This window comes from Sycon ciliatum, chromosome 6 (genome assembly GCF_964019385.1).
Source record: "Sycon ciliatum chromosome 6, ocSycCili1.1, whole genome shotgun sequence".
Lineage (NCBI taxonomy): Eukaryota > Metazoa > Porifera > Calcarea > Leucosolenida > Sycettidae > Sycon > Sycon ciliatum.
This window is the reverse complement of record NC_088648.1, coordinates 8,791,716-8,817,714: the sequence shown is the minus strand read 5'-3', so window position 1 is coordinate 8,817,714 and position 25,999 is coordinate 8,791,716. Positions and strand designations below refer to the sequence as shown.

General features: G+C 47.0%; 2 protein-coding genes across 6 annotated transcripts in view; one reads left to right on the top strand and one right to left on the bottom strand.

Annotated features, from left to right (window-relative positions):
* Positions 1 to 2,058, top strand: part of LOC135819295 (adhesion G protein-coupled receptor L3-like) — a 23,683-nt gene extending 21,625 nt beyond the window's left edge. For all 4 annotated transcript variants that reach the window (XM_065332471.1, XM_065332470.1, XM_065332473.1 and 1 more), the window contains one exon: positions 491 to 2,058. In XM_065332471.1, the coding sequence (XP_065188543.1) occupies positions 491 to 1,367 (877 nt within the window). In that variant the 3' untranslated portion in view covers positions 1,368 to 2,058. The remainder of the gene's footprint in view (positions 1 to 490) is intronic.
* Positions 2,059 to 7,062: 5,004 nt separating this feature from the next.
* LOC135819294 (uncharacterized) lies at positions 7,063 to 25,681 on the bottom strand. 2 transcript variants are annotated; one of them, XM_065332468.1, is made up of 13 exons: positions 25,173 to 25,681; positions 24,270 to 24,437; positions 22,971 to 23,075; positions 21,720 to 21,899; positions 18,677 to 18,872; positions 17,052 to 17,260; positions 15,616 to 16,500; positions 14,684 to 14,878; positions 11,312 to 12,785; positions 10,540 to 10,666; positions 9,779 to 9,988; positions 7,891 to 8,118; positions 7,063 to 7,524 (listed from the first exon to the last, which is right to left on the bottom strand). In XM_065332468.1, the coding sequence occupies exons 2-13, from the start codon at positions 24,352 to 24,354 to the stop codon at positions 7,516 to 7,518; spliced, it is 3,903 nt and encodes a 1,300-aa protein (XP_065188540.1). In that variant the 5' UTR covers positions 24,355 to 24,437; positions 25,173 to 25,681; the 3' UTR covers positions 7,063 to 7,515. The 2 variants fall into 2 exon arrangements, with proteins under 2 accessions (XP_065188540.1, XP_065188541.1); XM_065332469.1 differs by having other exon boundaries at positions 25,392 to 25,681.
* Between the last annotated feature and the right edge of the window lie 318 nt (positions 25,682 to 25,999).

Genomic DNA, 25,999 nt, shown 5'->3' with positions numbered 1-25,999 from the left:
CTCATTTGGACGGTGTGCCTGTCGTAGAGGCAAGTCGTGAATAATCCTGAGGTATCCCCCCCCCCCCCCCCATCGAAAAATTGACTCATATGTCCACCACAACTCTTGCACCAGCGTAATAATATTTTTGTAATGTTATTACAAAACTTCAGAACGCAAGGGACTGCTGTATGTAACGCAAGGGACTGCTGTATGTAAAAGAAAAACACATCCTTTAAAGTACTCATTCGCTTGAAGCATGTCTATAACTTTGAAGCATGTCTATAACAATCGGCTTTGTGTAATTACCTGGTATGTCTATTTACCTGTGTCAGTGAGTGCAATGCTGTTCGTCTTATCATTGTTCCTGTGTGTGTGTGCGTGTGCGTGCGTGCGTGTGTGTGTGTGTGTGTGTGTGTGTGTGTGTGTGTGCATGCGTGTATGTGCGTTGCATGTGTGTATGCATGTGTTGTGTGTGTGTATGTGTGTATGTGTGTTGTGTGTTGTTCAGATGCTGGCTGAGTACAGCGGGTATGCAGTACGCACTGTATCCGATAATTGCCATCGTACTCTTGATCAACTTCGTTGTACTAGGCGTCGTGTCCAGGCGGCTTAGCCAGCGAGGACAAGCAACAAAGTCATCGTCAAAGGGCAAGCGCACCGACACTCCCACAGGAGTACTGGAAACGCTACGTCTGGCAGTGCTGTTCGCCGTCATGCTCGGAGCTATGTGGATCATCGGAGGAATCATGGTGGCCGCCCGCTACTCCCTGGCACTGCAGATCATTTTTGTGGTGTTCCTGCCATTGCAGGGCGTCTTCCAGTTCCTTCTTCTCACCGTGCGTAACAAGAAGATACGTAGTGAATGGAAGGCAGTCATCACCGGAACCAAATCAACAAAGTACCAACCATCGGCAGGCACGACAAAGAAACACTACACCCGTGCGAGTAATGTAGCGAATAGCCCGCTGACAACAAGGCACCGTACATCCTCCACACCGCTGGCATCGCTGCAGTCCTCCGCCGGAGCGTCCACTCTGCAGCCGGGTAGTACCGTGCCACGTGTACAGTTCGCCGAGACCAGTACGCTGGGGGGAAACTTGAACAGTCTGGATGTATCCGCTAGATCCAGTCCAGCCTTGGTGTCCCGTACAAGCCCCGCGCCCGATGCACAAAGCAGTGCCTCAGTGGATGCAAGTCACGAATCAATTGCTGCTGACAAGCAGCAGACTCGACACGAGGGGGATACCAGTGATCTACAGCACATGGACACTTCCACCCATGATTTGGACCATGACACTGTGTCTTCGTCTGCTGATCGCGTAGAAGACTCGGCCAGAGAGTCTGTGGATGAAACAAAGACCACTTGCGACCACCACCACCCCTGAGTGTTTATATAGGGACAGCCACACAGCAGTGGCATGTATCGCTGGAAGATGTGTGCCAACATTGCGCTTTTAGAAAACACACTTGTGGCACTGGTGGATACTGGTGTCCACTACGGACATGGTGTTGTCCTCAGAGTCATACCGCAGAGCTAATACCTGAGAATGAAACCGTTCCTTTGCTTGAACAAATAGATAATAACGAAAAGGCTTAGGAAGAGATCATACGCTTTTGAGATTCACCTTTCCATTCGAATTATATAGCACCACTTGAGAAAGCAACTTTACGTACCGACGTATCTTTTTCTGTTAAAGCTTTTTTCATGTCGAGTACAATTTTTCCGGGCAGTCCTCAAGAATTCCTGCACAATGTCATCACGATTGATACACGATGTCGTGACAATTGCTAAAGCCCCCGCCTAATGTTTACAGATATTCGCCTGAAAATGACCTCTGTATCCTTCATGTTGCCGTTACCCCAAATATGTTCATCTTGATCCTTAACCGAAGAGATTGAGCTAAGAGAATATGCAGCAGATACAGTATGGATTTAACATAATAGTATGGATTTAACACTAAGGTAGATAATAATAATAACATGAATTTAGATTTGATCTTAAGGTACTTTTTTCCATTTTTTGTGAGAACATTAAACACTTTTGCTTCTCAAGCTAGACAAGTACTTGCATCGCTTCTCAGCAACGGATGCTGGTGGGAGTGACAGCCGATGTGTGTGTGTGTGGAAGGGGGGGGGGGGGGGGGGGTGCGTGGGTGCATGGGTGTGTGCACGCTGCATATGTGTGTACATGTGTGTGTGTGTGTGTGTGTGTGTGTGTGTGTGTGTGTGTGTGTGTGTGTGTGTGTGTGTGTGTAGCATTATAGTAATAATGCAGATTAATGGGTGCACGCGGCTGCTTCGTGCTACCACTCAAACTATGCTGCTATGAACGTGCGCTGTACGTGCTCACATGGTACTCTATGCATCGTGGCATTCTATGTGTCATACAACGTGACACTCAACGCGACATTCATTCATGCGCGACGCTCAACGTAGGCGGCATGGGTCGTAGGCACTCAACGTGTCATACTAAAGTTTGGCGTTCATGCGTGTCGCTCGCCTCCGATGTGGAAGGCGTGTGGCGGCGTTACGATGACGCTTGCTCGTAGCTTAACGTGGGTGGGTTTGGCGGTGTTATGATGGCGCTTGCTTGTAACTCAACGTGGGTGGCATGCATCGTTGCATGTCTTGCTAGAGTTTGCTCTGCTATTATATTTTCGATCCGTTCTGTGCGACGATCATTCTTCCTTGCTCGTAGTATGATATATTTCGATTCGTTCTGTGTGCGGATCACTCTTGTCAGATCATTGTGTTTCACCCACCCACCTCCCATTTCTCATCTCTCATTTACTTTGATAAAGTAAATAAAGGGGTGTTGGCCATGCTCATTTCCGGCTACTCAGGGCTCTCGGTCTTCGTCCCTTGGACGTGACTATCCTCTTGGCTCCGCCAAGATCCTGCTCTCTCTGAAGCCTCTCACTTCGCTGGCCAGCACCCTCCTAACCGCAAGCTGCTGTGTGTTGTAGTTAATGTGTGTGTGTGTGTGTGTGTGTGTGTGTGTGTGTGTGTGTGTGTGTGTGTGTGTGTGTGTGTGTGTGTGTGTGTGTGTGTGTGTGTGTGTGTGTGTGTGTATGCAGCAGTGTTTGTACAATCATGCTGGCCAGAGCAATCCAAGCTCACGATGCATACAATAGAATAGTGCTAGGCAACACACAGCCCTAGCACTCCACACACCCTACTGGTCACTAGAATCAGGTGGCGCTTCTTTATCACGAGGTCCAATTTCTCCGGCCACAGAATGTTCATTGTATGTGTCTACTATTATTATTACCGTATGCGCATGTTCCTCCATCGGTGTTTATGTGTTACCAGTTCTGTTTTGTGTACATACGCGCGCACGCGTGTGTGGGTGGCTGACTGTGTGTGTAGCGTGCATGTGTGTATGTGTATGCCCGTATGAGGGGTCGGGGGGGGGGGGCTGCAAGTAAGTAAAGTAACACGTTAGTTCGCACGTTCGCGTTACAACGTTGAGAAACACAACCAGCTTAGGAAGTACGGTAATTAGTTTCGCTCGTGCCAGGACACCATGCCTGTGATACCAAGGTGGCAGATGCAGCGCCTAACGCGCTAACGGCGAGGGTGAGGCGGTAAGTCTCACAACCAATGCCCGATGGGCTGTATCAGGTTGAGTAGAGAGAAACGTTAAAAAAAGATTAGTTTCCACACAGCTGGCTACAGAAGCACAAAATCACTAGCTTCCCTTGGTGACCGGTGGTCAATGCAATCTGTGATACCGAGTATACAAACCATGCCATGCAGGGCTGTTCTCCAGCTACAGTAGCAGGCTGTTTCGAATGGAGAACGTTTTGAAAGAAAGAGTTATGGCCGCCGAAACTGCAAGTACTGTTAGCAAGATGACTAGGCAGTAGCTTAGCGTAGCTGGCAGCTCTCTACCTCAACGTCGGTCAAGCTCCGTGATCGCCTGCATTCGTGAGTGAGCATCTGAACAATGGTTTCATTGGCTGAATTTTTAAATATAATAATTATTTTAGGGTCTTCTTCACCGACACCCCCAGAAAGTAACTAATTACTTCCAAGAGTAGTATAGACTAACTTGTACAGTCAGGCGCGTGCGCCGTATGGGTTCCTGGGTGCCCGGAACCTTTTTTCGCTCAAAATGCAGGATTTTGCTTCATTTTTTGAACATTTTCACGGAGGAGGCCCCCCGGAACCACCCCCCCCCCTTAATTAAAGGGCACCGGCGCACGCGCCTGTACATACATGATGTACAATGTACATGTACGTACTCATCCATCTAGTAGATCTATCTAGACTTTGTGTTAGGCCAAAACAAAATAATGACCTTGTTTCCGGTCGCCCGACCGGGCCACTTTTTCTCAAATTCTGAAACTTTTTTGGTCCCAAATGTATAAACGGTGGCAATGCCATGTATGCAAGTGCACTCAACGAGTCATAATTCAGTCAAATCTCAACCGAATTCCACAATCGAAACACCTACAACTAGTACAAGGTAGCAGAGATTCTCAGATGTCTGCTCGAAAACCTCCGGGGTCGATACGAGCTAGAATAACGGAGCTGGAAGGACTCGAACTGTTTGCTTGATTGCTCAGGATGTACGAAAACAGGAATACACCACATGCTGTACAAGAACAGTGAGTCTGAGTCAGTCAACTTTGACATTGATCCTTGCCATGATATATGTACAATGTACATGTGTAGGTGCTCTTGTCCATCAATACCACAACGATTGAGGAACCAAAAAAAGTATCCAAAAAAAGTTTCATTCCGGCCGACCGAGTCTCCTTTTTGAGGGGTTGCCGACCGGAAACAAGCCTATTTTTTGTTTTGGCCTTATGGGAATTATTTGGCAGCAGTCCCTATAATCCGGCCCCACTTGTGCTATGGACAACTCTGCTAAAGTTACTGGCAGGCAGGGAGTTGATGAACCAAATTTTTAATAATCTGAATGTCATTATGTGCTATAATAAAATGGAGCGACTGTAAAGGTATTGAAAGACTAAAATGAGTGACGACACGGGTAGTCAACAAATCAGTTCCGCTTTTACTGAATGGCTCCCCGCAAAAACCACCCAAACGTGTTTGTTTGTTTAGCTTTCTTTTACTTCTCCATACGCACAGGCAAATTCTGCCTTCTCACTGGGCATATTGCCATACTGTATAAGCAGAAATATTTGTCTGGAATTTAATTTCGTCTTTTTCGTCCAAGGAGCTTTTGGACGAAATGAAATGCCGGACTAATGTCGATTTGTCAACTTTTCTATACACTCTTATTATTCATGGACGAAATTTTCAACCGGACGAACTCCCTTTCTTTGGAGTTGGACGAAATTATTGACCGACGAAATTTTCTGCCTCTACAGTAGTTCTCGCAAATTGATGAAGACAAAGGTGTGTGTGTGTGTGTGTGTGTGTGTGTGTGTGTGTGTGTGTGTGTGTTCACGTTTGCACGTGTCACTGTGAGTGTCATACATACATGTAAGTACATACGGTCACCGCCAGAAAAATCCGACCAATGCCGATACCGTGGTTACAGTGGTATGGCACGCGTTCACGTCGGTGCTTGATGGTACGTGTTCACGTCGGTGCTTCATGCTGGCATGCTGGCATGCATTTACCATTAATTTTACTATACCAGCACTGCACTGAGTGTATGCAGAGAGGCATTGCATGTGCACTGTACACAGTGTATGCAGAGAGGCATTGCATGTGCACTGTACACAGTGTCTGAAGGGGCATACTTCAGTGCTGGCAACTGAAATCCAACCCCCTTAGCGGTGTGGCCACATTCTAGCGGTCCCTGTTTCGTAGTTTCACAATCCCGTGTTGGGTCTTTGCGATGTGAGTGGTCGGATTTCAGCTGTCAGCACTGTAGTAGTTATTGCATGTGCACTGTACACAGTGTGTGCAGAGAGGCATTGCATGTGCACTGTGTATGCAGAGAGGCATTGCATGTGCACTGTACACAGTGTATGCAGAGAGGCATTGCATGTGCACTGTACACAGTGTATGCAGGGGCATACTAGTAGTCATTGCATGTGCACTGCACAGAGTGTAGTGGCCGAGTGTATGCCCCCTACCAACTTGTCCTTTTTGGGGGTTTTTTTCATGTCATTCAACGCAAATGAAGTCAATAGTGAATACCAGAGGGTTCCTAGAGCTACGTGTGCTTGGGTTAAAGTCGGGAGTTGGCCGCGGGCGTTGCGTTTCCCCTTGGCAAGACAATGTTGGGAAATGGAAAAAAATGGGTTACGGAGTATCTGTTTCCCCTGCCCGCCCTGCCCCCCCCCCCCTCTCCCTACTATTTTTACCTGGCTAGAATTCTGTTGTACTATAATTAAACTAGACCCTTTGACTCTAGGCTTACAGAGACACACACGGGAATCATGGTGACGGTTTTGCGTCTGGGAGAGAGGGGCCTGGTATGCTGAAAGAAATGTTTTCATCTACTTCTTGGTTTGCTCCTTCTTTTTTCCTTTTTATCTCCTTATGATCGGTTTCCGGGCCTCTTTTCAGTAGTACATTGTACTGTTGAGCCACCGAAGTAAAACACATTCAATAAATGCAATTAAACTCAGATACTGAGCCAGTAATAAAATGTAAAAAAGCGAAGAAACACATGAGAACGAGTTATGCAGCAACTATCCACGTCTGTAACAAGATGATAAACGGTCAGAAAGTTGGTTTGCGCACTGGAGATGTGTTAGAGCTAGGTCTCACGTCGCTGAATGTCTCAGTAGCCTGTCAGTTTTGTGCCCTATTATCGCACTTTCTGACCGTTTATCATCTTGTTACAGTCGTGGATAGTTGCTGCATAACTCGATCTCATGTGTTTCTTCTTTTTTTTACAATCAATGCAATACAATACAATACAGGAACACGATGGAGAGGATTGGTGTTATGACTAGCATGTGATCCTACTAACTCTCTATTCTCTCTCTCTCTCTCTCTCTCTCTCTCTCTCTCGTCTTTTTGCAAGTCCTCGGAGACGTCTTGCGTCGTAAATTGTAATGGTGCACATAACACCACAGGCACATGCTTCATACATACATGTACATGTAGCTGCAGCTGTGTGACACACTTAATTGGAACACCAGCATGAAGACGAGCAACTGCACGCATTGCAAAGTCATAGTTACAATCGGGGAAGTAATGGCTGCTCTTGGAGCATGAAACCTTAGAATAAAAACTTACTTTTGTAAATGAAGCCTTGACACTTAGTTGGGGTTCCAATGCCATTTCTAGCTAACCAGTTCGTGAGAAATCAAAACATTCTAACGGCTCAAAGCTCAAGAACAAGATAAATGTCTTAATTTGACAAATGACTGCACTGTCAAGTATTCTATAAGTATTCTATGCTAGCATAAAGTACAGATAATTCCTATACACACAATGAGAAGTAGGCACACACGCACACACACGCATGCACACATACACACACACACACACACGCACGCACGCATGCACACATGAGTATAAACTAGCCGGGCATCAACCCATATTGGCAGCGGTCATTGATATTCACTTCCTCAAGTAGTTGGGTGCGTGCCCTGCTCACAGATTCTGTAGACATAAATACATTCATACACACACGCCCGCATGCACACATTCATGCACACACACACACACACAAACACACACACACACACACACACACACACAATTGCATGCACACAGGCCCACACCCACCCACACACGCACACACACACACGCACACACACACACAGCTATGTACCCTGGAATATGAGCCCGGGGATATGAATCCAAGGCTATACACACCGGGATTTAAACCTGTACAAGAGAGATTACCGTGAAAACAATGGCAAGTGATTTTCCGTGGAATATTGTCACTTAACCAGCATCTCAGTGACTCTTGTCTCATACCTAGCTGGGGTCCTATCTACAATTGCGATAAGAACTAGCACTTACAGTTTCTAGGCAGATGGGATAATTGCGACCGACAGGAAAGTTGACAGCACCCGAATGTATGGTGTCTTCGAAGCAACCGCTGCCGCAGATCTTGCGGATGCTTATGTTGCTTTGGAAGCGCAGCGGATTCGCTTGGTCGTCAAGGACGGTGGCACCAATGTCGTGCTCGATTACCTCCTGTACGTGTCGGCCTCCCCAGCTGCAAATCATGTCCATCGGCAGTGTAATCTGAGCAGACAGTGGAATTGAAGTCGAAAGAAATCGGTCTGGTTGCTTGCCAATAGAGAGGTTTCGCACAACGTAATGACGTTAGTACTAAACGCAATCCTTCTACGCAAAGTCTTACATAAACTGTATGCAGATCCGTGTTCCACCATACGGAGTTTCGGAACCATGAAGCTACCCTTGCAACTCCGAACACCACAGTCAGTGGACGACCTATGGAGAGAGTTATAAACTTATACCTCAATCCACTTACGGAGCACCTCCGTTAGTAGAACCCAACGTATGTACCTGTTACTCTATGTAGACACTACAGTACAGTCGGGCACCAAAGAACTGGGTGGTCAGGGTTCTAGCCTAGCCCGTTCTTATCTTCAGCCAACACAGCAGTTTCGTTCTTATTCGATGCTACAGTTTTACATGTACATGTATACAGAGTTATACGTCTGAGTGTACATTATAGTGTATATTACGGTTTCCGTTCTTATCTGCAAAAATCCAGCCTAGACCGGTCTTAAAAATCGGTGAAATTCTAGCCTGGCCGTTCTTCGGCGCCGGACAGTACTCTACTAACATTTACTTCTTTACGTAACGCTAGAGCGGAACCTCTCGAACACAGGGACGGTGGAACCCTGTCCGGTTGGTCAGGCCATGGCCGGTTGGTCAGGCCATGGCCTGACTAACTGTTTGGCCATCAACGTGTGTTTACTGCTGAGGAGGTCATGTGACTGTGTCCCCGCTATATCATACACAAACACTTTGTATGGAAGACAATGGTATGAAAGACAATGGTATGGCCGGACCAATCAAAACCTGCTTCCCTCCGTCATGTATTAACTTGTTATCTGTGCCCACTACTCTGTACTCCTGCAGCTCCATGTTCCCTGCAGCTCCATGTTCCCTGCAGCTCCACACTGCTTCTACGATGAGCAAAGCAGGCTGCTGAGGCAATCAGTGCAGCTTGTGTTGCCGCTTAGCGGACCTGAGCCTTGACTGACACGCAACTGCCTACCAGGAAACTCAAAAGGACATTGGGCCGTTGCACTTCGACAGCCTGCAGGTAATCCCGAGTTCCTGATATTTCCATTTGATGTACTGTACACACACCTGCACCTTGATGTACTGTACACACACCTGCACCTTGGTGTATTGTACACACACCTGCACCTTGGTGTATTGTACACACACCTGCACCTTGGTGTACTGTGCACTGTCATGAGCAACCACAACTCCCTCCGAGTGATGCACACTGTACAGTGAAACCTTGTGTAAGCGACCACCCCACGGTGCAAGCAAAAGCGGTCATTAAAGCCAGGTGGTCTTTAGAACCAGGTCCCACAAGTGTGTGCGCAGAACTGTCAGTGCATGGAAAAACGGTCGTTAAGAGCAGGTGGTCGCTAAACCCAGAGGTCGTTTACACCAGGTTTTACTGCACGTGTATTCTTAGATCTAAACTGAAATAGTATCCTGCTAAAGCACTAAAGCCCAGAAGGCACTTGGATACTGAGCTGATAGCATGAATAAATGTCCAGTAGAAAGGTACGCATGGACACGAGTTATAGGTAACTGTCCACCACTGTTACTGACGTCAGGCAGAAAGTACGACACCTAGGCATCACGTGATACCGTACTCTCGCGCTTTTACAATCATGTTGACCCTTCATACCTTTGGCGGGCTGCGGAACGCCTCGCAGAGCTGGAAATGGTCGTTGCGCGGCTCGAACCAGACACACAGTCGGTCTCCGGGCTTCACGCCTGGTACGGTGTAGCCGAGGGAGCGTGTCGCTGCCTGAGGTCTGCATCCACGCGGTGGCAGGTCACCTTGCCAAGCCAGGTCAAAGTAGTGTCCCTGTGTCCAGGACCGTTCCACAAGTTTCTACAATATGCAGGACAATTCACAGAAGAACAAGGCCAATCAAGGCTTGTTTGCTGCTACTCAGCGTTTCACGCTTCCGCAATCATCAGGCAACATGAGGAAGAGGTACTGACTATGCCGGTATATATCCAGGAAAATCACATTAAATTAGCTCAAATAAAAAATCAACACATTTAGAAAACTGGAAGTCTTGAAATCACGTCCAGTCTTTCCGCACTGGGGTGGACTTGAACACGGCCGGTTGGAATGTAGTCAATCCTCGGGGGTACTAACCAAAACTAACATGCTCAGAATGTCATGCAACCTGAAGACCAGTCGACATGTACAACAAAGCATTCTGAAGCAGCTTTAAATATCATGCGCCCAGAAGAATGAATACAATCCTCACGGAAGCGTCAAACTAAGGGCATATATCACTTTACCCTGCTAATTAAGGCCATAATACCACTTTACCCCTCAGACTAAGGGCATAATTATAGTTATCACTTTACCCGTCAAACTAAGGGCATATATTACTCCACCCGTCAAACTAAGGGCATATATCACTTTACCCTGCTCTTGACGTCACGCTCGCGCGTACCCTCGGCGAACACAAAGATCTTGAAATTCCACTGCTTGGGCCTGTCTGAGTCAAGGAACATCTGCCCCAGTAGGAGCACACGAACTGCTTCCGGTGGTCTGAAACGGAAGTAGAAAGATGAGATTGAGTGGAAATGGTAAGAGATTGCAATACATCAAAACACTTACAAAAATAATGAAACAGGTGTCAGTGTGACCTGCCGGACTGCTTTCTCCAATAGAACATGAAACATTGAAGGACTCAGGTTAAAAGAAACTTCACTAGTAGCAAGAGTACAGCTGCGTCGGACACGGTACGGTCACTACGGTATTGACCGTACCACCTTTTGACCCAGGTGCCCCGTGAATCAATAAAATGCACTGATCTGGACTTTAATTTTCCAAAATTTTCGGCTCAGCCCCCCCTCCCCCACAAGCAACCTGTACTTCAGATGGCTGACCGTACAACACTAAAATACCTTCCGGCGCCCCTGGAGTACAAGTCATAACCCACACTGTGCGACTTCTATCTTGAGCTGTGATGAGTCACCCACAGCAGAGTTTTTATATTAACCCGCAGTCTTTGCCAGTACACATTTTTCTTTGTTCATTTTAGTGCATAATAATTTGAAGCGCATTAATGCCTCATTGCTGGCCTAAACCAAAATCCCCAGAGTCTAGTCCTGGTGGTGACAATAGCTTTCTCTGCAGCCTCTTCCCCTGTTGAAACCTCCAGAACTAAAGAAGTTGACCTATGGTACAAACCTTTCAGCCGCCAGCGGTTGGTAAGCTGATAACTGCACCCGATTGCGATCATTGCGCCCAGCACCGTCACTCAAGTCTCGCTCGAAGTTATTGCTGAACGCGAGTGATGCCCGTCCCACAGAGCCACTGACGGTGACTGATGTTGGACAGGACACACCACTGCTGCTTCTTGATTCGTGCTCCGTACCTGTCGGCCGAAACATTGCTGACGAATTCATCGGAATCGCCGTGAGCCCACCGTCCTTCGGCCCCGCAATCATGATGAATACGCCGCATGTCGAGAACTTGAATGTGGCGGAAACGCTCTCCTGCCCACCATTGCGATCCCACAGGAAGTGTTCCTCCATCAACTCCTCACGCTTCAGCCATTGAAAGCCATCGTATTCGTGCAGCCAGAACTGATACCTGTCAAAATCCGACCGGAGAATATAGAACAATGTGAAGACCGTAATCTCGCAGATGATGTTTGCATCACTTGCTGTTAGGGCAGATTCTATGAAGATTGGTTCACTGAGCAGATCACACACCTCTCGACATGGCAGAATGTCAGGCTGGGTCGGGCTGCTGATGTGGAATGGTGCGTCGTAGTTGCGAATCGCTGTCGAAGTGTACTCTGCTAGTATGCCTTCGACGGTGCTCGAATCTATTCCGTGACAACGTGGTATTGTATCTCTGTACAGTGCATCCGCAGGGAATTCAAATAGATCACTGTTGCTATGCTGAACACGTCCGCTGCATGAACATATGATGGGAATGCTGACGCAGGATGGAGGTTGCCCGCCGCTCAAGCTCCTTCTACTCTTAGGGTTGCTGTTGTCAATAATGCTATCATTCTCGAGCGCTACTCTTCCTGCACAGGAAGTACTTGGAGTACTGGTCGTATAGTTTTCCTCACCTGCAATTGTTAAACATGTAGAATGGGTGCGAGAGCTGAAAGTCGGTGTGTCATGGCTCGCAAGCAGGCTGTATTCTTGCCCATTTAGTATACACGCAGTCGAAGGTGATATCTGCTGCTGGTTCTGCACTGCGAAATGTGGCTGCTTTGGGATCTTTGGTTGGGTCGGCTGTTGCATCTTTGTCTGGGTTGGCTGTTGCATCTTTGGTTGGGTTGGCTGTTGCATCTTTGATTGGGTCGGCTGTTGCATCTTTGGCCGGGTCGGCTGTTGCGTCTTTGGCAGGGTCGGCTGTTGCATCTTTGGCTGGGTCGGCGGTTGTATCTTTGGTTGGGTCTGCTGCGGCATCTCTGGCAGGACCTGTTGTCGGACCTGTAGCTCAGTATGTTGCGGAACTTGTGGTATCTGGGAAAGGGTCTGTTTTGGAACTGGCCCGGGCTCCTCCAATGGGATCTGTTGCGACATCAGGTGTGGAAGTGGTGTTGGAAGTGGTGGTGGAAGTGGTGTAGGAAGTGGTGTTGCGTTGAAAGATCCAGTATGGTTACTATTCATGTCGGAAGAGCACACATCAACTCCAGATCCTACAGGCACAACAAAAATGAGTGAATACGAGAACCGGCAGAACCAGGTCTAGATTTGCTCTGGCCATTCCATTGCCCAGTAGTGGATCCGGGGGGGGGGGGGGGGTTGGTTGTACCCCTACATTTTGAAAATGTGATACTGGAAGCCATATGCATGTACATGTACAAGTATCAGTCATTCAGTTTGCTCTCTGACTGGAACCCCTTGTAGAGATCTCTGAATCTGAACCTGCCATTGCCTGTCATACTGTTTAAAGCATCTTGGCGAGTACCCATGACTATTTTGGAAGAGAATACCCGTTGGTAGCCAAAATCTTCTACCGGCCATGGCCTGACCAAGCGTACCGGTTTTGACGGGGATGTATATCAACTGTACAAGTATTGTACTACTGGTCACCACTGGAAACCGGCAAGCACAACTCTGCAGACTACACTTTATGCTGACCTAACACCTTCATGCATTCTGGCAATTACACCTAACGATAGCTCCATGAAAGGTACATTAAAGTCCCCTTGTCAGCTTCCAGTTCCAGTACAAACCCCTAAATTTCCCACCGTATACAGGGCTGCATAACTCCTGGTTCACACTGGGTCGATTTTTGGCTGACATGCAGTTGTGCGAAAAACCGTCGAGATCTGGGCAAAATTCGCTTTGTCTGAATGGAGTTGTTGTACCTGATTTTGACTAATTTCTGGTCCTTTACTTGTACGATTTTTTGGCCAAGTGTCGACTGGTTCATATTGGCCGAAACATTGGCCGACTTTCAGTGCTTGCACGTGGTGGAGTGGGCCTCCAGCCAATCATCGGCTTTTCACCATGACAACCGAGAACAGCGGTGCATCATGAACTGGCTGTACTGTGTCGCTACTAGACGCTAGCCTATTCAGGCCTTTGGACCTGTAACGTTAAGTAATGGAAATTACTTTTAAAATGATCGTGTCCGTTCCCGAAGGCAACTCACGACGGCCGCTAACACCTGGTAAATTCTAGCGGCCGATGCAGCGCCTAACTTTGGGGGCGAAAGGGTAAGTCTCGCAACCACTGGCACAAGTGCCGAGAAACCCCATTACGCGCATCCATGTACCTGTAGCTGGTGTGGAAACTATCAGATAGTAGAGAGGTTAAGATGCACGTTATTTCCGACGTGTGCGTGCAATTTCACGTCAAATTTGGCGTAAAACTCCAAATTTCGACGTGAGCTGCAGGTCACTCGCGTTGTTTTCAACACGCGAGCCAAATAACGCGAGATGAACTTTCGCGTCACGTTGGAAATAACGTGCATCTTAACCTAGATAGTAGTAGACACTGTCTAGCGTCTACTACTATCTATCGCGGCTGTACAGCACATGTATGTGTACGTTTGTGACCTAAACAGGCCGACAACATAATCGTGTGCCGTTGTGTGTGAAAATGTAGTCCGACAGTTGGCCTAGTTGGAGTCGGCGTCGGAGGTTCGGCCAAAATATCGGCCCAGTGTTAACATGCCTAAAAGTGGTCAGTCTCTGTGACTACCACCCTAACAAATGAATGGATCCAATTAATACCAGGTGTGGCGTGAATTAAAATCTCTGACACATGTTTCAGATGATATCCGCTTCATGTATAGTAAAGAAAAAGACCAAGGAACTACAAGTTACGGTATAATGTCCACTAACACTACCAGTTACTAAACAATCAGCTCATGCGATAACATTGCACGACACTGACCGACGATACTGACGTTCTACCACTAACTGGCTATCAGCTCAAGCAAGTTTTGGATGCGCACTCCAACAGCCTGGCTCAGAGGATATTGTAGTGCACATTTTAGCATAACTTGTAGTTCCTTGGTCATTTTCTTTATAAATTCCCAATCCTTAGCTCTCCATCCGAGTGCATGCACTTAAAGTAGACTTACTGAACTTATGCCGGAGAGGAGTTGACCGAGCAATCCGCTTGCAATTTGCGGTTTGCTTCACCACCACAATCATGCCAACAATAACGGCAAGACCAACTCCCAAGCCGATTCCCAAGGACATGTCAAGCGTGTTCGACGACGATTCAGGCATGTCTTCCATCCGAGAGTCTCTACCACCCATTGTAAGAACGAGCACTGTGATCATAGACATAGTTAATGCGCAACAAGCAATATTCAACCATAGCAAAGTGCCTGGGAAAGCACTGTATAGAATTAGTATACACTGACAATGTGACAAATTCCAATTTCTGATTCTTTCACTATGAAAAGAGTCTGAAATACAGTGGTCAATTATAAAGCTATGTCTCAAATCGAGCACCGCGCATCGTGGGAAAGAAAGACTGACCATAGTCACTCATGGAACAGCAGACCAAGATTATCATAACATATACCCACACCGCATGAGAACAAGATTTGAATTTTCGGTCGACCTGAACGGGTTAAAAGGTTTGCCCGAAAATTCACCGTTGGAATCCAATTCCCGTTGCAACTTCCTCAACCCATCCAATATATTTTGCATTGAGGCAGCTCAAGTGCTAGCTTGTATGTGGAGTATTTGGGTACAGTAAGTGTTGCGTTCTACCAGCCTGTGTGGACTCAGAGGAAGTGTGAGCTTCTACATATTAAGTCTGGTCAGGTGAGAAAATCGAACGGCCGCTGTTGGGACACTGAGTACACCATAGCCTATGGGTGCCTCATTGCTGGCCATAAGCGAAGGTCCTTGGCTCAAGTTCTGCTTGTGGCAGTATAGTTTTCTTCCTACTGTTTCCGTTTCAACTATGTCTGTGACGTATGCATGAAGCTTATGAATCTAGTTTCAAACAATGAAAACTAAAACTGGGTTAGAAAGGGAATCTGGCTGCACCACATACCTCTGTCTGTCGTTAGTCGAGCAGTGATATCGGTGTGATTGACCAGTGGGTAGTAGCCTGAAGTCTCCTGCGATATGGGGTGGAGATGAAGACACGTTGGGTTCTCAATGAAGTCATAGTTTCCGGTTAGGCTAGCAATGATATCATTGCTGATGGCTTCAACAAATTGCGGTCCAGTATGCGAGCCGGTAACATTGCTGATGTCCCAGAATGATCCGTCCATGCTTAAAGCGATCCGCGTTTCATCCCAGAGGCTTCGAACGCCAATCTCGTACGTGGCGCTAGGCTTGCAAAAGCCTGCTGAGTCAGCGCATGGCGTGAAGGAATGCTTAGTTGCACTGTAGCCAGCTATGTTACTGTCAGAGAGGGTAGTCACTTGTGTTGTGTACAGCAGCACAACATGTGTTGGCACTGAGATGGGCCCGCACTGCTGAACAGCTGGAATAACCTCATGCATACTGAAATCCGGCGACAACTGCTTCTCCAGCAAGAGCACAATCACACGTCGCCTGATCAGGGAGTGGTTACAGTCTTGGCTAAGCAGCGTGTCAAGCTGCGCAGTGGGGAACTGGTACTGATGCTGACTTACAGAGGCACTGGTCTGTTCCTCAGACGTCGTCTCGGGCAAGATATTCCGTAATGTGTGGCGGAACGATAGCCAGTCAGTGGAATTAACATTTCCGGTAACATTGCTCGTACCATTATCATTTTCATCTGCCCAAACTAGCGAGTATTGGTTGTGACTGCTTGCTGTTAAGCTGTGGGTCACTAGCTTCGTTTCAAGATGCTGCAGTAAAAACGTGATGAACAGCCGATGAGTGAAGAATGAAGCATGGCTTGCCACTAAGACAATGTCCACAGCTTGGGAACCAGGCGCTTCAGAAACTGCACAACAGAACGCAACAAAAAAATGAACAGAAAATGAGATACAACTGATCCAAATGTACCTCACCTTAGTAAACTGAGGTTCGAGTTCTTGAAACTAAAAAAAGTGACCTGATGTTCGAGTTTTTTTAAATAAAGGCACTGCATGTGCGTGATATGCGGCTGATACACAATGAGAGAATAGGCTTTCCCATGATCAACCAGGAGTAACAACAGTGGAAGAGGTCGACTAAGAACACATACCGGAAGGGGAAACACAAATGTAAAAGATACTTGAGCAACTCAAGTCCACACACTATAATACCAAATCACAATCAATGCAACCAGCAGGAACACGGTGACATAGCATTGCTATCTGGCTTTAAAAATACACTCAACCTTGCGAATGACGACCTTCAATTGTCCACGAGAAAATAGTTGGTATTTGGGAATTTGTTATTTGTGAGGCGGAAAGCATGCTGTCAAATGGCCAGTATGTTGTGCGTCGTTATGAGCAACTTCTTGTTATACATTATTGAGGCTGATTATACATTAATTCTTGATACACTTACACTGTTCTGGCTCTATCGGATTTGCGGATATCTCGTTGGCTAATGCTGACCCTCCATATAACCTGCCGGTGGAAGAGACTAGGACGACCTGAACGACTTGCCACGGAGGCAAGTTATTCCGCGTGTAGAGGAAGGGAAGCTTGTAGAGCTGGCAGGAGAAAAACAAGTTGCCGAAGCGCTCCTCTGCTTCTGATATATTCTTCTTACATCTGCGGCAAAGATTACACAGCAAGAACACGACATGACCACACCACATGCATCGAATTGTTATAACATCGGAAAAGCAAGCATTCTTACATAGAAGCATTGTAGTGCTTCTTCGACTAAGCGGAACGCCAAGTTTTTAGAACCACTTCGAGTCGGTTTGTCTAAGCTGCTGATATGCATTTTTCCTGGTTGAGGCACAACCAGCAGCAGTAGATCGGGTAATAGGCAGAATGATGGTGCAATGAGTTTGTAAAATATGTAGCATATGGCAGTGAGCAAGACATTACATGCAAGTCCTGAGCATGCCCAAGATCAATCAAACTATGCACGTATTTGGTAAGCCCATGCACCAAGGCATAGCCATCAATCAATGATCCTTGATGTACTGCACAACCGGGCGTTTTCGGTTGTGTGATATTTTCACTATTTCCCCACAATCAATGGTTTGGTGGCGCGAAAAATGCGGTAAACCCGTTTTCCAGATCCAAAAAATGCATTTTGAACACTGTGTGGCATAATAGGCTTGTGAGTTTTAGGTCACGTTCTAATTTAGGTAAAATTACCTGAGCCTAAGTTTCAAACATTTATATACAACTACTCAAAAACGATCTCATGGTTACAAATTCTTCCAAAAATTCGGGCAAAGCTCATCTTCAGGAACCAAGGTTACGGAGCATGAATCTCTACAGAAACTTTCCGGTTTTGCAGAACAGGGTTCTTGCTAGGTCAAAATAGTAGGGGCCGGGGGGGGGGGGGGGGCAGGCATGGGAAACAGTTACCCCGTATCCCATTTTTCCACTTTCCAATATTGTCTTACCACGCTAAATGCAACGTATGGGGCGAATCCCCAACTTCGCCCCAGACAAATGAACCAAAAACTTTATGAACTAGTGAGTTTCGACTGCATTTTCGTCGAACTGCATGAAAAGCGTGAAAATCGGAAAATTAGTAGGGGCGGCACATTTTCACAGGGCGGGGCGCAAACAGAGTGGGGCAGGGGGCTGCCCCCCCCCCCTACCCCTACCCCCTTTGGTTAGAACCCTGCAGTACATGTACTTCTGTGCACATACAAGCACACTCCACCAGTACATTAGTCAAGCACACTCCACCAGTACATTAGTCAAGCACACTCCACCAGTACACTACTCAAGCACACTCCACCAGTACACTACTCAAGCACACTCCACCAGTACACTAGTCAAGCACACTCCACCAGTACACTAGTCAAGCACACTCCACCAGTACACTAGTCAAGCACACTCCACCAGTACACTAGTCAAGCACACTCCACCAGTATACTACTCAAGCACACTCCACCAGTACACTAGTCAAGCACACTCCACCAGTACATTAGTCAAGCACACTCCACCAGTACACTAGTCAAGCACACTCCACCAGTACATTAGTCAAGCACTCACAATATACTGTTGAACGGGCGGTTGGCGCGAACTTGAAGGCCAGCAATTGTCTCGTTCTCTAAATGCACCTCGTGCAGGCTCACAACACAATCAATGCGCACTGGCAATGACTGCAGGTCATTATCCTCAGAATACGGAATGGAGCACCAGTTGTTTCGACGTTTACCACACCCATCACCAGAAGTTGGTGCGCATCCTGTACAGAGGTCAGAAAATGATATAACTAAGCAGAGGCAAAGGAACTCACTACGTCTCCCCTCAACGATTGTTATGAGCCAAGCAACGTATACAACATTGGAATTCCCGTGTTCGCTTTAACCGTACTTTGGCTAAACATGATTCCGCAAATTTTTTTTGCTACGTAATACAGTATCAATCATATTTATCACCGCTACTTTGATCATCGGAGTATAAGTCGCACTTTGAACACTCAAAATTCACTCAAAAAATGGTGGTGCGAGTAATACTCCGATGACCAAATTAACGGTGATAAATGAGCCCCAGCCAGCAGAAACCTGAACATGTGTAATTTTTTCAAAAATTATTTTTTCCCTCGAAATTGTTTCTACACTATTAATCATTCAAGTTATCAAGTTTGGTGACAATCTGATAAGCGAAAGCATGGAAAATAGAGTTTGAAGTCAGAGAGGTCAAGATTCGGTACAGTTGGCGCAGCATCCATGCCTAGTGACTCCATGCAAGTTGATCCTACAGTTTCTGATTGTGATGTGGAACAGGTACATGTAAGTAAATAGAATGCAAGTCAGGCTTGCCCTCTTGGTGCTGCAGCCTGTGCAGGCATGAGTAGTTCAGAAGTCACAGTGACGATATTCCGTATACATCACTACCTTCTTTACAACACCAGAGTGCAAAACGATGATTGGTGGCTGGCCTTCCAAATTGTGTTCAGGGACCTCTGCGCTGGCAGTTTGGGCATTGTCCCAAAGCTTGCCATACTGATAGATGTACTGATCAATACTACTGACATCCACTCCCTTGCACACTTTCACTCAGACCATGATTTCAGCATAATTGTATTTCAATGATATGAGCGAATGCTGGCGTTTTGTAGCACGTGAACATGTTGCCCCAAAGCGTTCAGCCGGTTTGAGTTTTTAGGGATCCCCTTTCTCAACACAGGCAGCAGCCAGCTTGGTGTCGTCTGGCAAGGTAGAGTACTGAGAATACTACGCTCTGTTTTGCGCCGTGAGAAGCCCTCCATCAGTGTCTGCAACATCATTGTTGTCGATGTAGAAATACGGATCGCTCAGCGGGTCGACATTCAGCTTCTCCTCGCAGTCGCTATTTCTTCAGCACTGACTATCGTCGCCACCAGTATCCAGTGTCGATTTTATGAGGGCTCTTCGTTGCTATGCATATGACACTCGCCACTGCTGGACAAACTCAGCGAGATCGCCAACAAAGAAATAATTCCGATCGCGAACTAACTTTCAGCGCCGCTTCGTACAGGGAGTCTCACGCTGACAACTCTGGACCTAAGTCTTTGTCGCGACACCTGTCGCCATCGCTGTGTCTAAACTCAACCTCTGTGTGACGAGCTCTCACCTAGCGCTAAAATCAATGACCAGAGACATCTGAAGACACTTGAAACTCCTTTGACAACAAAGACACCCACTCGATCGAAAAGAATCTTCAAAAGCCAGCTCACTGCGCGTCCCAAACTTTGACGTCACATTTTGATGATTGATATCAAGTACACAAGTGCTGGTTTTCGCTGGCCGGGGCTCAAATAGGATTGATACTGTATTACATGGCAAAAATGGGAGGTGTGGCTTTTACGTCAGTGCTGCTTATACTCCGGAAAATACTGGACAGTACGTAGCCTTACAGCCTGGTATCTTCTCTGTCAAGCTTGAGCTGGGAGACAGGCGTAACCAGAGGCCATAGCACTAACTTGGAACTCACCAGCTGCCCCGAGTTCGACAGAACCCAGATGCCTGCTCTGAAACAAGCTGCCTCATGCTGTTCATACTCTCAGCGGTTATACATGTACATCTGCATCATCATACATGAGCATCTGCATCACCATACATGAGCATCTGCATCACCATACATGAGCATCTGCATCACCATACATGAGCATCTGCATCACCATTCATCTTATATAGAGTACTGTGTAAGTACAAATTTTCGTTCACGAAATCTTTTATCAGATCACTCCACCAGCAGGCTTGTTATGTACTAAATTTCGTTTTTGGTCGAGGTCTTTCGCCCCGAACATTCAGAAAAAAACTGTACTTTGGTACACACTTTAGTTATTTCGTGCCCCCTAACGAATACCGTAAAATCCCGCCAGAGCGCCCCGTCTCACCCATCCGTCCCTCCCCACCTGACTTCTTGTCAGGGACGCGATTGATTGTATCCTCGTATGACTCTGTCACAGTCTGTGATGCTGTGCTGTACTGCAGACGCGTGCTCGACCCCATTGGAAATGTACGCAACAGTGCCCACCCTCTTGACCAGGGATCGCACAAAACCTGAGTTTTGACGGGTCTGTACGACTCCTGGCTCTTGACCTTTGGTCGGTGTACGAGATGCACGAACAGTTTTCGTAGGGTGAGTACTTGTTCATGTACTGTACTGAATGCGGCAAGTAGGACTCGCCCATCCGCCCCTTCCCACCTGAAGCGTCGAGGAGGTAGGGGCGCTCTGGCGGGATTTTACGGTACAGCGAAAGTTAATTGTAAACGAAAAGTTGTACTTATACAGTACATTGATACCAGATTGCGACTAACTCATCACGAGTCATCACGAGTCATCACGAGTCATCAGACATTGGAACAAATCTCTAATGCTCTCTGTCTCCAAACGAGAACACATTTTTTGGTTATAAATCTATGGAAACAATTTTATTTGAATCTGTTCACCTCTCCACACTGCGCTCGTGGCTCACATTCATCACACCATGGCGAGGAAGTTCGTTCAATTATTTTCAAACGGCAGAGTCCGTCGCAGCTTCTGAGTTATCGAATCAATTTTTCCGCAAAATAAATTACTCTTTTGCTGATAGGGTACAGCTCACCTTTCTTCATACAGTGGGGTGGTGGGGAGGACCATAGCCCATTGCTCAGACATTCAGCCTTCGCAGCACCACACAGCACTAGGCCTGGCTGGCAGGTGAAACTCGCCACGCTGTGAAGACTGTAACCCGTGGCTGTCGTAAAGCCACCCGTCGGCCGACCAGGGTCTCCACAGCTAACAGCTAGACACAGCACCGAAACAGAGAGAAAATGGTGCAAGCCTATTATAGCAGGGGGGGGGGGGGGGGTAGCTGGTCTCCCTTCCCGGAGGTGCACGGCCGAACACAATGTATCTGTAGGATGGCCGGTGCATGTCACCCATGTCGATTATGTGCATGCAAACATGCCAACCGTCATGGGTTTCCCGGGAGAGTCCAGGGAATAGGGTGTTTGTCCCGGAGTCCAGGGATGTCCTGCGAAAGTCCAGGGATTTGAGATGGAACTTTTGAAATCAAGGTTTTCCTTTTTTGACGCTTTTCCAGTATTTCCTTGAACTTGTAGATCCGTTGTAAGTACACACAGCACGTAGTAGACAAAAAAACCATGTGGAACTGCAACGGATCGCCGGTATATTATTTTGGTAGTAAACACAAAGTTTATTTGTGCAGTTACAGCTCAATGCAATAACATCCCTTTTGCTTGAGCAGCAGTCATGAAAAATGCATCTGCTATTGATTGATGCGCGAAAAAATTGGTGTCCAGGGAAAACGGTCAAAATCAAGGGAATTCAGCGTCGTTGTCTGGGAAACTCAAGCCTCCAGGTTGGCATGTATGTGCATGCTGAACCTAGGTCGAAATTGTTCTGGGGGGGGGGGGGGGGTCCATGTGCAGCACTAGGTACACTAGTGGTAACAAACACAGGACAGGGGAAAACAATAAAGTGATGGCTGTTAGCCGAAGCTTGTCTATTCCATCATTACATTCACATTCAATGTTCGGTTCAATGTTCGGTTCTCACACAGATCTTTAGTGTTGGTGCTTTTTGCCCGACTTCTAGCGCTAGATCGGTACATGTCATGTCCAGCCGTACGTAAAGGCGTCATCGCCTCCATTACGAACAAGACTACCTTCCTAGAGCGTGCAGCATTCTAGGTTAAAAACGAGATAGCATTAGTGTCTCTATATGGGCCAACACTGAGGCAATCTGATTATGGAGCACATTTAGAAGTACAGTTAGAAGACTGTGTAACGACGAGCTTGACCACAAGGCTCATGGCCAAGTTTTCAGTACTTTGGTAAACTGTTCATCTCACCTGCACATGTTGCCACGGAGTTACGGGTGAGATTCTCCTCCCCCGGTTCAGATATTGTGTCCGTCATACGGCCATGCTCATACTTACTAACGCTGTGGATGAACCCTACAATAAATGCACGTGCACAGAAGGAGAAGTATATAAAACCTAGCCAACAAACTATACACATACACACACCTTAAATTTTTTGGAAAGCCCATCATCGAATTCGATGATCGATATTAGGCGAACACACACACACACATACACACACACACACACACACACACACACACACACACACACACACACACACACACACACACACACACACCTCAGACCTCAGACATGCCCATTGCACACACACACACACACACACACACACACACACACACACACACACACACACACACACACACACACACACACACACACACACACACACACACACACACACACACACACACATATATACATACACACACATATACACCCACATTTGTGTGTATTTATAGTAAAGAACAGGACCAAGGAACAACAAGTTATGCTATAATATCCACTAACACCACCAGTTACTTGACAATCGGCCCATGCGATGACATTGCACAAAACTGGCCGATAGTACTGACATTCTACAACTAACTGGCTAACAGCTCTAGCATGTCTTGGGTGCGCACTCCAACAGCCTTCCAACTTGGAAGGTTCTAAGTTATATGAAAACCTAGGAGTAACTGCAGTGGTGTTAGTGGACATTATAGCGAAACTTGTAGTTCCTTGGTCCTTCTCTTTACTAGAAATTAATCAGTGGCTCTCCATCCTGGTCTATACATATGGATATATAAAGTACACTCAAGAACACACATGCTCCATCTATTCCACTCCCCCAGACTTACGCGACATACACACACACACACACACACATGTGACCATCCCCTCTACCCCCCCCCCCCCTCTCTCTCTCAACACCCACACCCACGCACGAACACATCAATGTTCATGAATGTGTCACCCCCCCCCCCCCTACCCCTCTCCAACCCCCCCCCCTCTCCTACCCCCCCCCCCCAATATAATCAGTCATAGTCTCACATGCACCAACACTTTCAATCCCCCACCCCTATCACACATACGCACATGCGCGCGCGCACACACACACACACACACACACACACACACACACACACACACACACACACACACACACACACACACACACACATGCACACCCCCCCCCCCCCCCACACACACACACACTCACACACAATCAGAATGAATGTGCACCACCACCCCCCCCCCCCCCCCAGGCAAAGCCAAAAAGCACACCTTCACACCAAGGCATTGTAGCGATGGCAAGGACTATGTTGACGATGGCAAACAGCATCCGCCATCCAAGTCCAGGATTCGCCATGACAGCGGTTTCTGGCTGTTGCAATGCAACGTGATTTCAGTGATATGTCATAAGCTACTAGAATGCCGCTTGATATTTTCCGTCTGTATCAGTAACAGACAACATCAATAGAATGATACACGCACACACGCACATACGCGCGTGCGCGCACACACACACACATACATACACACACACACACACACACACACACACACACACACACACACACACACATACAAACACATTTGACCTTCTCTATTTTACGACCTCCCCGCACAGACATACAAACACATGTGCACGTGGACACACGCACATACATTGTGTAAACACGTTGATGACCAACTTGCATGGAGCACATTGATAACGAACGAGATGGGAAATATCCACTAGTCCATAGTTATAGGTTTAGCAAAGTAAAACCTACCAGTTAATAGGTTTAGCAAAGTAAAACCTACCAGTTATTAGGTTTAGCAAAGTAAAACCTACCAGTTAATAGGTTTAGCAAAGTAAAACCTACCAGTTAATAGGTTTAGCAAAGTAAAACCTACCTGTCTTGACAGGCTTTCGGGTTTCAGGCACTTTACTTTGAATGAAACTTTCGCTTGTGGCCAAACAATGATAATATTTATTATTAAATGAATGAACCGCGCAGGAGCAGGGCACAGTCGTCCCTATTAAACGGTTTAACCAGCACTCTCAGCATATTGTCCAGCAACCCAAATTTCCTTTTCATGGACAGTGCAGCAGTCAATCAGATTTTCTAATCCAGCACCTTCCCTACTCCAGCAGAATTTCCGTAGCACAACTGCTGCAGGATGAGAAAGGGCCTACTGTACCTGTGAAATATGGTGTTCCGTTATCTGCTCACGGGAATGTTTCAGGGATTGTCCAACACCAGGCCTGCCGGTCCAACACCAGGCGTGCCGGTCCAACACCACACCTGCCGGTCCAACTGTTACACCAGGCGTGCAGGTCCCCCGCTCACGATCTGACTCAGCTGCAGCTCCCGGATATTGTGGCTGGGTGTACAGTACATATACCGGTAGGCTACTTACCGTGTGATATTCCACCGCCGGACTCCTGCACCAGCCAACGCCGCGCTACGCCTGGGCACCGCTGTTCCGCTTCACTCTTCACTGAGTTTACCGGTACGGTAGGTAGCAGACAAGCAGAAATCGCCAGCGGCAGCGACGCGGTAAAACGATCGAGGCAAACCAACAGATTACAGCACACTCTGACGAGTCTGTAGACTGTGTACCGTGTAGTGCCAGAGAGCTCTGTGGTAGTTTAGCACTCGCCTCACTACGATACTTAGCAATAATAATTATTCCTCACTGACCTCAGGCTCAGACGATAGCGTGTTCACCGACCGAGTTTCGTTTCAGGAAATCAAGATAACTAACTTTGTACTGTCAGTTTTGCACTACTAAGTCCTAATACTGTATGTAGAGTCTTGACTTCATGTAGATCTACCGGTACATGCATGTGTAATGTCATTCATTATCCAGAACGTCGTGGCTTCATAAAACATGTAAACGTGGATCTATGCGACATGCACGTCATTGTACTTTTTTTTATAGTATGGTCCCCCACAAAACGTGCGACTGAACCATGTGAACCCGGAAATCGCTACTTTCTGATCAAGATGCGAACAGGCCTTGAA